This window comes from Phycodurus eques, chromosome 4 (genome assembly GCF_024500275.1).
Source record: "Phycodurus eques isolate BA_2022a chromosome 4, UOR_Pequ_1.1, whole genome shotgun sequence".
NCBI classification, from domain to species: domain Eukaryota; kingdom Metazoa; phylum Chordata; class Actinopteri; order Syngnathiformes; family Syngnathidae; genus Phycodurus; species Phycodurus eques.
The window spans coordinates 21,809,860-21,824,859 of record NC_084528.1 but is presented as its reverse complement, the minus strand read 5'-3'; the positions used below and the strand labels follow the sequence as shown (position 1 = coordinate 21,824,859).

Here is a 15,000-nt window from a genome sequence, read left to right as displayed (position 1 = left end):
TTTTCCATTAGAAGGCGCAAGAGGAATGTAACTGAGACGCATTAAAGTAATGAGTAAATAAATATCTGCAGCAGAGGCCCACAGCTTTGAAACCTTGTTGTCGAAGTTGTCTGTGCACCACATACACAGGATAGTGTATGAACTGCAGTGTAAATGGGTGGTTTGGTGATAAAGTGCAGCTTCTACAAGGGAAAATACAATCCATGATATACCGTAATTTCTCGTATACAATGCGCATTATTTTCCCCCAAAAAATTGTCAAGTCAATAGTGCGCATTATACATAGATATCGGGTAAAATGGGGGGGAAATTGCGCATTTTATAAGTGTATGCCACCATCTAGAGGTTCCAAAAAAGCTGTACACATTCATTCTAATATGCCATCGCCACCTAGTGGTTATGAGAAAAGTGTACACTTTCATTCTAATATGCCACCTAATGGTTATGAAAAAGGTGTAGCCTACACTTTCATTCCAATATGAAAGGGGGTACATATGACTGCATATGTACAGTTGTGCTCATAAGTTTACATACCATGGCAGAATTTGTGAAATATTGTTTTTTAAAATATGACTGAACAACAACCATCATTAATTTCTTTATGGTTATATTTTGTTAAATGATAATGCTTTTCTGAAATGCTTGACAGTTTAATTTGAATCCCATTAAAATAAAATGTGTTTTGCCTGGCAATTCATGTTTTTTTTAAAGAATTGCACCCATCTTACAAATTCTGCCTGGGTAATCAAACATATGAGCACAACTGTGTTTTCTCATTTACTAAATAAAGTAGGGCAGACTTTCAAAATAAGAGCAATTTTAAAAAAACAAACAAAAGTATTACATGTTCAAATAAAGTGCTTAACTTCAGATTAATTCTTTGAAAAGAAACTAACAAAATATAGATAATACTTAATGTTTTATCATATGGGTAGAAGCAAAATCATGCATTGTAAAAATGCATTATACATAGGTAGAAGGGTTTTCCAGAATTTTGGGGTCAATTTTGGGGTTGCGTATTATACATAGGTGCACATTATACAAGAGAAATTACGATATGCCATTACTGACAAGATGGATTTGTCTTTTCCTGCAGCCTACCCAAAATGGTTGCAAACCAATACTGTTAATCATAATATGTCATCCATGTAGTGTACCTGAGATGGAGCTTCTCCAGGCTGGCGTCGGCCAGATCGTCGTTGGCCCTCTGGTGGATGTCCCGCTGGGTCTCGATTTTGTGGTCATCTGAGAGCCCATCTACTTTGTGAATAAACACTTCGAAGTTGATGTCTGGGTTGACCCGGTACGCCCGCGACACAGTCAGGTGGAGTCGCCCCAGGGCTTCCATGTAGTCGTCCTGAAAATAAATACAAAAGGAAATATCACAATCAGAATCAGCTTTATTGGCCCAGTATAAGACACAGAAGCAATATCAATACTTATAATTTATATATCATATAATACATATAAACAACACAGCTGTAGGTAAACAGTGGATGATGTTCTAGGTTGTCTCAGAGGCATAGCAAAAAAGGAATTCCGCCTGTGTGTATTTCACAACAGGGAGATAACCCATTAATTTTCCTCCTTCCGAGGTAGAATCAGAGCCGTAAAAAAGAGGAGAGTCACTGCCTGTAGGTAGGTATTCAGCAAAGCCAGTATGGCCGAAAAAGTTTGACCCAGCTCTTTGCGGTAGTATCAGAGCTGTAACAGAAGCGCGTTGTTGCCTGTGTGCAGGGGGCTGTAGGGGGCTGGGTCAAAAGTGTTTGCATGGTTTAAATAAAAAGGTGCCCAAATTATGAACATCCGTTTTCTTAGCAGCCTGTGTCATAAACTAAATTGAATATTTGACTCTGGGTTCTTTATAACCAGTATCAATATCAAACCTATGAACTAAAAGGCAATGTGTATGGAACTAACCCAACTGAATTAATATTCATTAATTGTTTTAGCTAAAAGTTTAATATAGCATTATAGTAATTTGCAACCGTTTTATCACATCAAATGGTTTATGTGTGCAAGTTTAACTTCCTGTTTTAAGCATGTACCCTTTTATTTTGAAGGGTACGCACCGGAACTCAAAAAATAACTTCATGCGACACCAGTAAAAACTAAAGTAGAGTAATGAATGGAACCAAATGCTCTGTAAAACGTTGATTTCTCTACCTAACCACCAATGAGACAAGATTAATGTTTTTGATACTGTGAGACAACATTTTTGTGAATTTTGTCCCAATTCATTGTGATATAAAGTTGTTAGTTTGACCTTCGGTGAAGTTTTATCTCAATGTTAAGCTTGTAATGCGACTGTTTGTACTTTCTTTCCAGTATGGTAATTTCGATTTTATTTTTGTGTCTGTCATCAGCTCTTACGTTGGTTTGAAGACTAAAATAAACACTAAAAACCATCAGTGCAACCCACCGTTTAACTTGTTAGCTGCCACAATGTTGGCATAGACTTATTTTATTGTTTCATTCACCCAATTGACTTCACTGAAGTTCCGTGCGGTGCAGGCTGAGGCTCGGAGCGGTAGGGAGCGTGTCGGATGTCTACTCACCGTGAAAGCCTCCTTTGCACAATAAAATATTAATTCAAGTGTTGCACTGAGGTGACTGGTCATTTATTTAACATAGTTAAGACACACTTTTGTTCACCAGCACCGTTGGGCACAAGTACGACTTCGTGCGCATTTTTCCTCGTTGGTTTTCTCTTTCCTCAATGCCGGAAAGAGGGGTTAAAAGTCAACCTGACAATTTTCAGCCTTCGAGGTAGTAAAGGAGTTGGAGCCTGATCATTTTCTGCCTTGCCAGGCAAGATCAGAGACGGGTCTCTGCCTATATGGATTCTGTCATGCTAAAATGGGAGTAAAAAGTTGATATGGCAATTGCCACCTTCAGCGGTATCAACGCCATAACTCGGCAAATTACTGCCATTTGATACAGTAACAGAGCCGTAACCCAGCAATTTTAACCCTTCATGGGTAGCATCAGCGCTATAACGGAGATGAGTCACTGCCTGTGAAAAGGGGGTAAGAGGTCAACCTGGCGATTTTCAGCCTTCGGAGGTACGATCAGGGCCAATAACCCCGCAATTCCAAAATGGGGGGAAAAAGTTGCAATTTTACATCTTCAGGGTTAAAAACTGTTTTCCCCTGTCAGGGGTAAAAGAGTTTCAAATAATCTGATAGCAGGATGCCGTGTGGCTGTGTGCTGCACCTGAGCGTCGATGACAAATATGAGGGCTCCGGTTCCCCTGAAGATCATTTCATAGTCGAAGGTGGGGTCAAAGAAGTCCACCTGGCCCGGGAAGTCCCAGATTTGGAAGTTGACAAATGAGCTGCTGGAGATGTCGTCCTTGTATATCTTGTTGGTGCTCTCCAGGAACAAGGTCTCGTTGGGCGACATTTTGTGGAACACCACCTAAAAACCACAAAATGGACGAAAACATTTGAACATTCTTAACTGACGTACAAGTGTAGAAAAGAGCAGAACTGCTCACTCTATGATTAACATTTCAACATTCTTATCTTGCTTTTAACTTGTTGTTTATATTCTTCTTCTTTAAACATTCCTTGTTGACACGGTGCTTTCTTCTGGAATAAGTGTTGCAAAAAAAGTCAAAGAAAAAGCATGAGTTGAACAGGCTGGGGTCTTGATTTAATTTTTAGGGGCTTTATTGGAGGATATAGTAGACTGCAGGACTAAAAAGTAACCTTACTTTGAAACCCCTAACCTTTGATTAAAAACCTAACCCAGATTTAAAAGCCCAACTCTTGTTTAAAGCCTTTTCCTGGGCTTGAAAACTTATTTTGAAACCCTAACCCAGGCTTTAAACCCCACTTGGAAATCATAACTATTTTTTAAAACCTTAACACAGACTTACAAACCTAATTAGAAACCTAACTCATGTTTAAAACCAAAACCTGGTCTTGAAACCCCACTTCAAAACCCTAAACCTGGTTTTAAGCCATAAATCTAGTTAGAATCCCTAACATGTTCAACACCCGAAACCAGGCTTGAAAGCCTACATTTGAAAACTTTAACTTTGTTTAAACCCTAAACCAGGCTTGAAACCCTGCTTTGAAGCCCCAACCCAGGTTTGAAACCCACCGAACCCCTTGCTTTAAACCCTAACCCAGCCTTAAAAAAAATATTTGAAATCTTTACCTTTGTTTAAAACTGGGACCTAGGCTTGCATCCCTCTTTTGAAACCCCAACCCCGGCGTGAAACACAATTTTGAAACACTAACCCTGGCTTTAAATCCTAACTTTTGTTCAAAACCATAAACCAGGCTTGAAACCAGACTTTGAAACACTAATCTCACAGTTAGCATATCTGGTTTTGAGAGTGACAGTAATCCAATCAAATCCAGATTGATGCGTTATGTACAAGCTTTTTCGTATTATAGGGCAGTTTCATTAGCTCGTATGTGTCACATGCACACAACAACAGTGCCAGGAAAACAACATGTAAGTAGCATACAATCAGCACTGTCAGATCATAACGAGAAAAAATATATATATTGTTGGCAGCAGTGTGTGAGCTCTTCAACTGGCAGGGGCAGTGAGGCAGCAAAAAGCCACATCACATGTTTGCCGGTCCTAATCAAAGCTGATTACTGCAAAGAAACTGCGTGCCCTGCAGTACACAGGTGTTACATTTGACCACCAATAATAAAATACAGCAGGAAGTCTCATCTTTTATTCCAGCACAGTGCAGCCAAGACAAAAACATGACACATAGCCTTGGGTAACCAAAAGGGGCCTCAAAAAAACAAATACTGAGGGCTCCTGTTGACACCACGCCCACATTAATCAACAGGTGCATTATCAACTTGGGTAAATAAACACCACACTGCAAATAAGATGCCTCAAACACCACCGCCTCTATCACCTAATGGTGTCTGCTCTAATGTACACCATGCTAATTAATGGCACTCATCTCTAATTGAAGTTGTGCCCCAATTAATTGCATGGTTTACCAGAATAAATGAACACTGCTGCTTTACATCAAATAGTGGCCTGCGTTCTAATGGACACAGTGCCTGTATGGTTCAGGGAATTAGGTATCCTTGAGACTACTGCATTTCCTCAAATAGTGGCTCTCGCTGTAACAAACACTGTACCCCAATTAATCACTGGGTTCATCGGCCATTTGATTTAATCACCAAACACCACGCAAAAAATATATGCCTTAAACTACCACACTGTCTCAGATTGTTGCAGTGGCCCATTTATTTGCCAGGTGTGATTCCAATAAACACCATGCCTCAAATGCAGTAGATGCCTGAAACTATTTGCTCAAATTTTGCCCGTAGCCCTTTTTGAGATAAGGTGCCATAATTGGTCACCGAGCACGTAAGCGTTAATGAACGCTGCACCACAATTTAATAAACACATCAGATCCAAATAAATGTCGTACTTTTTGCTTGCTTAGAAAAACTTTAAACAACAACCACTACCCAATTAACCTCATTGCAGTGGGCGTCTTTAACAACATGCCAACTGTGCAGGAGACATGGCATCTATAAAGCTGAAGTTCATGATACAAACTGACATGAAATGATTCTGAATAGTGGTAAAACAAGAAGCAAAGGGAATGTTTGGCAGGTGCACTGTTGTGTTATGCCTTAAAGCTGTGATTCTCAAAAGTCTGTACTAGTGGCACACGGGCACCCTCTGGTGGTATGTGAAAGAATCGCTGAATTGTACTTGTCATGTTTAGGTGGCTCTAAAACTTTTGTTTTAAATCCATCCATCCATCCATTTTCTGAGCCGCTTCTCCTCACTAGGGTCGCAGGCGTGCTGGAGCCAACCCCAGCTATCATCGGGGCAGGAGGCGGGGTACACACTCAACTGGTTGCTAGCCAATTGCAGGGTACATATTAAGAAACAACCATTTGCACTCACATTCACACCTACGGGCAATTTAGAGTTGTCAATTAACCTACCATGCATGTTTTTGGGATGTGGGAGGAAACCAGAGTGCCCGGAGAAAACCCACACAGGCACGGGGAGAACATGCAAACTCCACACAGGCAGGGCCGGGAATTGAACCCCAGTCCTCAGAACTGTGAGGCAGACGCTCTAACCAGTCGTCCACCGTGCCGGTTTTAAATCCAGTGCAGTACATTGGTTACATACAGTGGTGAATTGAGATGCAAGTTAATTTGTTCCGTGACTATGCTTGTATTGCAAAACACATCTCTCCCTATTTAAATTGATATGCCATTAATCAGTTCCAGTCCCCCAGTAAAAACACCCCAAATTCGTTTTTTAATGCTTTTCATATGAAAAATTGCACTCAATATTGTACTGTATAAAAACACAGTAATAAACTTTTCTCTCTACATAACCTGCAAACAAAAAATGCAAGGACAAAACATGGCTGTACCTAATGTGATGTCCGCCCTTGTTCTTCTTCTGTGTGGTCTATTAACAATTGGCAAACCTGCTTAATGGTGCATTACTGCCACCAACTGATATTGTTCTTCCACTGCAAGGAAACCAATGTGAACGGACAGTGGGGGTCTGAAGCGCAATCATCTAAAATTTCGTTCATCTTAAGACAAAGAAATGGTCACGCGACAGCTTGTATCTCAAAACCTCTTAAATCAGGGCACTCTTATCTCAAGGCATCACTGTCCAGTTCAGTTGTAATCAACTGTTAAGTACAATTCATTAGCATTTAACCTTTTAGAACTGTTTGTGTCCAAACATTTATTTTGGTACAATTTTTATTCAGCCCTACGTTTGGCTGGCGACCACTTCGGGGTGTACACCATCTCTCGTGCAAAGATAGTGGGGATAAGCTCCAGCCCACCCACGACCCTAGTGAGGATAAGCGGTATGGAAACTGGACAGATGAATTTTTATTAACTTTTGTGTGCATGACATTTTAATGGAACCATTGTTGAAGCATGGATTTTTTTAATTTCCCCTTATTTAAGCACAGTGTTTATGTTCAAAGTGTTAGACTGTCTTACAATAATACGTTTTAGGAATAAAACCTACCTTGTTTTTATTATTATTATTATTAACACACAGGCCTACTAAACTACTGTATTTTAATGTCGTACATGGTGGTACTTGGAGAGAGAGAAAGTCTTTTGGGCGGTGATACTTGGTGTCAAAAGTTTGATAACCGCTACCTTACAGGAAAGGGAAGGTGTGGCTGCTTTGCTCTGCTCGGGCCAGTGCGGACACACTGTTTGATACCCTTTAAGTCACATGACGATATGTCAACATAAATCAGGGAGATGCACTGAGAGCATCTAACCGACCGGTTAATAATTTATAGCCTCACCTTCGAATTAGGAGACAGTTTAGCTGAGCATTGGGGCTTGCTGGTGGCTAATAGTAGTAGAGTACTTGGTTATGTGATATTTGTAGCTACAGGCTAAGCACATAGCTAGCTGTGGGCTAGCACACCTTCTGTATCGATGACTTGCCACTTCGCCTCAGACCCATGAGCAGGATCCTCGGCTTGCTGTCGGACAGCGCCGGGCTGTCCTCGATGTCCGCCTCTTCCTCTTCCCCGTAGCCGAAGTCTTTGGGGAATGAGTCTGCCACCCCGTAGCTGCCGGCCAGCTGCTCCACCTCGTACTGGATCGACATGTTGGGCCAAAAGCGACGGTCGCCTTATCGCCCGGGTAGTATCCCCCCCACCCTTCTCCCGGGTCCCGTGCCAACCTTCACTTGTCGGCCACCACGCCCGTATTCCAACCCACGGGCTTCAACTCAAGTGTAACGGAGAAAAAAGTGCAACTACCCGGCCATTAATGCTCCATTTGACTAGTGACCACCGTGCAGAACCCTCAGGTTTCCTTCGGATTTCCTCTCCCTTGTAAAACGTAGGCATTTCATCCCGCCCTTCTTGGTTCTGATTGGATGGCCGGCCTACAATGCGAAATACGATTGGTCCAAATCATTTGTCACTCCGCAGAGGGCTCATCGCTGTCACCTGACTTGTTCCGTGACCTGCTGAGCAGCCCCCAAAAAGAAGCATTTTTCCACACTATTTTGCTATTTTGTTAGTAAAAATAATAAACTATATTATTATGTCAGCGAAAACACTGGATAATTGTGTTCTAAAACTAAAAACACGCTAAAATAGTAGGCGGCGTGAGGCAGCACTGTAAAACAGTGACAACATCCGTGAGACATTCGGGGCTCACAAAAATATCGGAAACTATCTGATATTTAGTTTCAAGGACAAAATAAAAGTAAATTCACTATAAAATATACGTTTTTCAAAACTAACAACATGAAAAGTAAATAAAGTATTCATATTACTATCACAGCTTTGACACGATCTTACACAACTTGAAAAACAATCAAAATATGCGAAAATACAATGCTTGTAAACGACTCAATATGAAGTCTGACGCTCGCGTAACATCAGGATATGACGTAAGGCACTGTGGCGTCGTCACTTGCTATTATAACCAAATATTCGTGAAAGCTTAAAACATATACGCCAACCATATTTATACTTGTTGATAAAGCTGTCTAATGTGACAATACGGCGTGTCAAAGTGAGGATCGAGTGTAACATCAATCGAAGGCACTATGACGTCAGTAACACGACGCCCCAGGAACTTGAAAACATTGCTTGAATTTAATTTCATGATTTTTTTGTTATCACTGTAATACTATATGCACAATGATATCACAGACCAAAAAGGAATACAATTAAGGAGCAGCAATAACTCGAAAATAAATCTATTTCCGGTCTGATCCGGAGATTGTTATTGCTGCCTCCAGACCAGCGTCATACCACGGGTGGGGAGCTTCGTTACCAAGTTGGACGTAAAAAACAAAACTAAACCAAACAAAACACCACATTTGTGTTGATAAAGTTCAACATTACGGGGCAACATGTCGCATTATAAGGTAAGTTTATTTTCATCAAAGAGTTGACAAGCGGTTGTTATTCCGTAACATAGTGAATAGTTGTTGCAATTAATTAACACCTGTTGCAAAAAATATTTCAACAATGGTTAATTTATGCAGTGTTTTAATTTGATAAAGAGTTGCAAAACTCATTTATGGCGAAACTCGTGTCAAAGTTTCGGTATTGTGTTTTTTTTTTTTTAAATCCACAACAGGCTCCAGACCACAAGAGAGAGCAGTTTCGGAGATACTTGGAGAAAGCCGGTGTTGTTGATAGTCTCACCAGTGGTAAGATAAAAATGAAATAAGACGTGTATTTGTTCTGTTTATTTCGGAGCAAAATCTGCCGAACAAGTAACTACTACATTGCTCAATTGTAAAATTATAATATGTGTATTCTTTTTTTTTTTTTTTTTTAAACCTCCAAACTATTTGGAACTTTAAAGAATATTTAAAACTATGCATACATAATGGTTATATATTTTTTTATTTTAGACTAATAAAAACTATCTTGAAAAACTAGGTTTTAATATATACATTACATAGTTATGTATACATATATAACATCTAATGTTATGGGTAAATATATAACATTACATGTTACTTATATATATGTGTATGTATAATATAAAATTACATTATATACACACATAACATTACAGTACATCATGTTCTATACATGACTACTTTTCAGGGGAAAAAAAACACGGCATCTTGGAAGAATTCACAAACACCGCTTCGTTCAAGTTGGTATTATTATTACCTTATATTGCTATCAAATACCGTTGCAGACTAAGGTCAACACATCACCACCCCAAAATCCTGTTCAATCCCTATTTTAATATGCTAAAAAACTCACCGATTCATGATGCTGTCTTTGAATACAATTGTAGGAGACGTCGCCAGCGCCAGCCATGCACATAAAAGTGTGCGCCTCTGGCTGTTAAAATAAATAAATAAAAGTTTTTAATGCTTCACAACAGTCCCAAACTCTTCAAAGGTCTTATAACCATGAGTGATGCAATTAAAACAATAAGCACACTAATCCCGTGTATTAGTCGGATATTAAAGTGCCTGTAAAGTCATTGTCATGTTCTTCTCTAAATACATTAAATATGTTGAAGGCGGCACGGTGGACGACTGGTTAGAGCGTCAGCCTCACAGTTCTGAGGACCCGGGTTCAATCCCCGGCCCCGACTGTGTGGAGTTTGCATGTTCTCCCCGTGCCTGCGTGGGTTTTCTTCGGGCACTCCGGTTTCCTCCCACATTCCAAAAACATGCATAAATTGGAGACTCTAAATTGCCCGTGTGACTGTGAGTACAAATGGTTGTCTGTGTGTATGTGCCCTGCGATTGGCTGGCAACCAGTTCAGGGTGTACCCCGCCTCCTGCCCGATGACAGCTGGGATAGGCTCCAGCACGCCCGCGACCCTAGTGAGGAGAAGCGGCTCAGAAAATGGATGGATGGATGGATGGATGTTGAAGGCAAAGTGCTGAAAATGTGAAAACTAGCCCAATGACGCATGTGGGCTGGAGTGTATACTTTCTGGCATGAGTCGGCCCTCCCCTACTATACAAGTACTGAGCGCCATCTTTGCATCAGTGGCTATTCACTGCAATTGCGAGTTACTTAGTAATAATAGTTCACATGATGTAGTAGTTAGCAATCAAGCTATGCCTACAACCTGAAAAATGCATCTTCCCTGAAGTGTTTTGTGTTATTTGGGCTACATTGTTGTGGTGACCTACGCACGCAGTGAGCCAATGGCGAGTTGGACGGCTCCACTGCTAATTGGCCTGCTACTAGCGGCTAGTAGCTATTAAGCATTCGAGTGCTCATGGACTGGCAGACTGGCGTTGGGTCCGTCCAACACTCCACAGCCTGGCTCCGTGTGCTGCATGTAGATCCACGCAACAGAGACACTTAAGGGAACATTAACTTTTATAACATTTGCGAGCCTGCGAGTTAACAAGCTAGCTCGCCCCATCTTTGCTTGTGAATGACTGAGCAATTCAGCGAAGCTCCTTTTATACCCAATCATGGCACCCACCTGTTCCCAATTAGCCTGTTCACCTGTGGGATGTTCCAAACAGGTGTTTGATGAGCATTGCTCAACTTTCTTAGTCTTTTTTGCCACCTGTCCCAGCTTTTTTGGAACGTGTTGCAAAAAAAATAAATAAAATAAAATAAAATTAAATTAAAAAAAATAAAATTAAAATTATTTTGCACGTGTTGCAAAAAATAAAATAAAATTAAGTTAATGATTATTTGCTTAAAAACAATAAAGTTTATCAGTTTGAACATTAAATATCTTGTCTTTGTAGTGTATTCAATTAAATATGGGTTGAACATGATTTGCAAATCATTGTATTCTGTTTTTATTTAACACAACATCCCAACTTCATTGGAATGGGGGTGGCATACCATATTTACATATTTTATTTATTTGGCCAAGGACAGTAAGCCTACATTATTTTAAGGTGCATATTTGTTGAAAAAAATAAACACAAATAAAATAGATAAGTACTAATTAGTTAACCACTACGTAACTTTGTCGGTCAGTAAGCTATGTAATTACCTATTAAGTTCGTTGGTTAGCTAGTTTGTTTGTTACCTAACTAGCCAATTTGTTTAGAGTTCAGTAGATGTCTGTAAGATTAGTAGTTACTACTAATTTGTTGGTTACCTTGTTAGGTAATGATTACCATAGTAGCTGTTATTAAGATTATCTACTTTTGTTATTTTAAAAGAATCACGAAAATCATTGAGCTCTGACAATAGATTTTAATGGTTATTTGTGTAAAAGTAATAATCAAACATGTAACATAATTTAAAACTAGGTTAAAAATGTTTGTACAAATAGTGCTCCTTACCTCCGAATAAATGTATGGTACTGTCACTGTAGTTAAGTAAATGAGTGTATGAATAAAGTTGCATTTTGTCCGCTTTTCAGTGTTAGTGGCATTGTATGAACAACCAGAAAAGCCTACCAACGCCCTGGAGTATCCTCACAGCTAAAATAATCTCATGTTTTGCTTTAAAGACCAATGCTGTATTTAGATACCTTTAACCCGAACCATCCAGATTTGTCAAGCAGCACCTTGGCACGCCTGGCCTCACTGCAGCTGACACGGAGGCTCTGCAGCAGGAAGTGGTGGATCTGAGGCAGAGGTGTGCCCGTCTCGAGGAAGAAAACGTAGACCTCAAAGCCAGGGTGAGTGTCCCAATTTCCTCTGAATTTCACCTTTTTCACACAAAAGAACAGTCAAGTAAATGAGACGTTCCACAAAAAAACTTTCAATTTCAAACTCAAACTGTTTAACTCATTGAGAACATCTTGGAAACTAGTTTCCACGTTACAAGAATTCCCACATTTCGTAAATTATACACTTTTCACAGTAAAATTCCCAAATTGTCACAAGAAAAATTCCCATATTAAAGATATATAATTTGACATATTTTCCACATTTCTTGACCGATTCAAACCATTCCAACTTCAAAATGTTCAGCTCATTCAGGACTTGTTGGGAATTCCCACAAGAATTCCACACTTTTCACAGTAAAATTCCCCAGTTTAAAGCATTTTATATATTTAACTCCTACTTCAACATTACTTGACCGATTCAAACCATTGCTAACGGAATGTAGCCAATCAAGAAGTGAGCTGACTGATGAACAAGTGTCGTGAATAAAAACAAACATGTCCAACCTGATGTCGTATCTCGTGTTAAAGTGGGTTCTCCAGCAAAGCAAGTCTGTTGTAACGACATTGCCATTCTACAAGAATACCGCCTGCAGTCCCTTCAGAAACACTCTGGAAATATCAGCGCAACATATCTGCTAGTGGTCCTTTCTCCTTTGTTTTTGTAAGATCATGTGAAATTTCTGTCTTGGCGGTCTAGATTCGAGATCGGTGGTGAGACAAAATCTTAATGTGTGTTGGGAATATCGGAACAGACCAGACACAGTACAACCAAAAATTAACTGATTTTTTTTTCCATCTTCATCTGTGGGTTTTGTAACAGATAAACAATGTTTTAAGATTTGAAAAATCCTTGTGTCCCTGGGTTTATTCAGGACTTGGGAACTTTTTGGGAAGTATTTCCAGCTCCCAGAATTCCCATATTCTAAAAATTCCCCACTTTTAAGAGTGTAATTCCCAAATTAAGAGATTTTGACATACTTACCTCCTACTCCTACATTTCTTGACTGATTTAAAACATTTCCATAATTCCCAACTCGTCACAGTAAAATTCCCCAAATTAAGACATATTTTACATAATTCCCAAATTATTTTGGGCCGACTAAAACCATTCCAAGTCTGACATTCTATGACGTTTCAATTAATTGCACCACAATTCTGTTCATCCTCATCTTTTTTTTTTTTTTTTTTTTTGCATTCTGGAGTTTTTCTAGATGTTAGTTCGCCAGTAGTTAACATTGACCCCTTCCTCTAGCTGCAGCGCCACGAGCCACCTGAGGACGGCGCTGTTGTGGAATAGACTCCAGCCTAAGCTCCAGAGGGGTTCTATTACTTTACGTTTTGATGTTTATTTTGGTTAGTGCAGCTTTTTTATAAAAAAAATTAAAAAAAAAAGGTGCCTCTCTATCACCACCCAAGTCATTCAGAATGCACATTAGGGAGATGACGCCTTTAGAAAATATTAATCACTGATTTCGATCTTTGAGTGGCACACGTCACTACTTGTAGTTTATGATGATCATAATTGCATAAGTCTGTTTATATGCTCAGGTGTATGTTCAGGTTGCAATGTCACATATTGACGTCAATCTAAAGTTTTTTTTTTTTTTTACTTTAAATTGACTGTAACTGGTTTTCAATTACAATTAAAGCAGAACACTGCTGAGGAAATTAGTCATTTGCATATACAACCATAATACTTGTTTAACTATACATTAAGTCCTGTACGTTTTATGTTTGATTTTAATGGACAGGTAGAGGTTCAGTTTTGTCACATTTCTGAGTATCTGAATGATTAAAACATGTTTTGCACATGCTACTTACCTATTGGTTGGCTTTTTTTGTGGGAAAACAAATCACTTTCATAAAACTAAGAAAGTTTGGAATGCAGTTTTTCATGCCAGATTATCTGAAAATGTGACCCTCGCCCTTCTCACCTGACAAAAGTCTACCAAAACAAAAATAAAGAAAAAAAAATTGGATGGCATCACCTCACGTCCTGAGTGACATGCATCGCTCTGTGGCGTCCAGGGGAAAGTGTCAACAACATCAGCTCCACAGGAACATTGTGTGCATTTAGGTCAGGTTTCTATTGACCTCAATAACTGCAGGGCTTCTGGATTGTTTGGAAATATCCAATATCGCATCAATACACTGAGGTGTGTACACGACAGTGGTACATATAATCATACTCCTATACAGTACACAATGTAAATAACATGAATATTAACATTCAGAAAAGGTGACATTGCGGACCCCTCGTCAATGTTATTGTCCACACGGGACTGGTTCAATCTATGAGCGTGGTGCTCTGCAAAAACGATTTATGATGTGTCAAAGCCCTTTACCGCGTGAATCTGTTTGAAATGAAATCTATTACCACTCCTTTTTTCACATGCTACAATTTCAACACAAAGTTTCAAACGAATCTATGACTATTAAATTCTCTCATAATAATGAAGTCAAAGATTTACTTTTCAACTTGCCTTTTAAGCATACACTGTAATTTAACTACTTGTTACTAATTTTAAAAAACTAGTGAGCAACTTTATTCTGGTCATTTCCCATACTGGTCATTAGCTTCACTAAATGCACTACAATTGTCCACATAAGACAGACACAGTATGAAAACTGACTATTTTTAATATCACAACTTGCATGAAAACAAAAACAATAAAATACAATACTTAATGCTGTAATAAAACCTTAAACTTAAATTAAAACTAACAAATAGTGAGCTACTATACTAGGCAGACGCAGGTGAGATGAAGATGTTGAAGAGCACGGCGAAGAGCAAGAAGACGAGGTAGCCCACTATACACATCCAGAAGCGAGGGTCCTTCAGCAGCTTCTTGTTGTAGTCGCTAAAGAACACGTAGCCCACCGTCATGCCGGCCACGAT

General features: G+C 39.4%; 3 protein-coding genes across 5 annotated transcripts in view; 1 reads left to right on the top strand and 2 right to left on the bottom strand.

The window, feature by feature from the left end:
• The window catches only part of rragca (Ras-related GTP binding Ca), a 12,290-nt gene extending 4,347 nt beyond the window's left edge, over positions 1-7,943 (bottom strand). The window contains exons 1-3 of one of the 2 annotated variants that reach the window (XM_061675692.1): positions 7,432-7,943; positions 3,217-3,420; positions 1,158-1,357 (exon numbers count right to left, since the gene is read on the bottom strand). In XM_061675692.1, the coding sequence (XP_061531676.1) occupies positions 1,158-1,357; positions 3,217-3,420; positions 7,432-7,617 (590 nt within the window). In that variant the 5' untranslated portion in view covers positions 7,618-7,943. The other variant, XM_061675693.1, reaches the window with a different exon arrangement.
• An 807-nt stretch (positions 7,944-8,750) lies between these two features.
• Positions 8,751-13,925, top strand: LOC133401532 (c-Myc-binding protein-like). Of its 2 annotated transcripts, none has more exons than XM_061674641.1 (5): positions 8,751-8,895; positions 9,111-9,183; positions 11,850-11,898; positions 11,981-12,110; positions 13,360-13,925. In XM_061674641.1, the coding sequence occupies exons 1-5, from the start codon at positions 8,881-8,883 to the stop codon at positions 13,396-13,398; spliced, it is 306 nt and encodes a 101-aa protein (XP_061530625.1). In that variant the 5' UTR covers positions 8,751-8,880; the 3' UTR covers positions 13,399-13,925. The 2 variants fall into 2 exon arrangements, with proteins under 2 accessions (XP_061530625.1, XP_061530624.1); XM_061674640.1 differs by having other exon boundaries at positions 13,354-13,925.
• A 793-nt stretch (positions 13,926-14,718) lies between these two features.
• rhbdl2 (rhomboid, veinlet-like 2 (Drosophila)) overlaps positions 14,719-15,000 on the bottom strand; it is an 11,492-nt gene continuing 11,210 nt past the window's right edge. The window contains exon 8 of the mRNA XM_061674639.1: positions 14,719-15,000. This exon is cut by the window's right edge and continues 27 nt beyond it. Coding sequence (XP_061530623.1) covers positions 14,845-15,000 — 156 coding nt within the window. The 3' untranslated portion in view covers positions 14,719-14,844.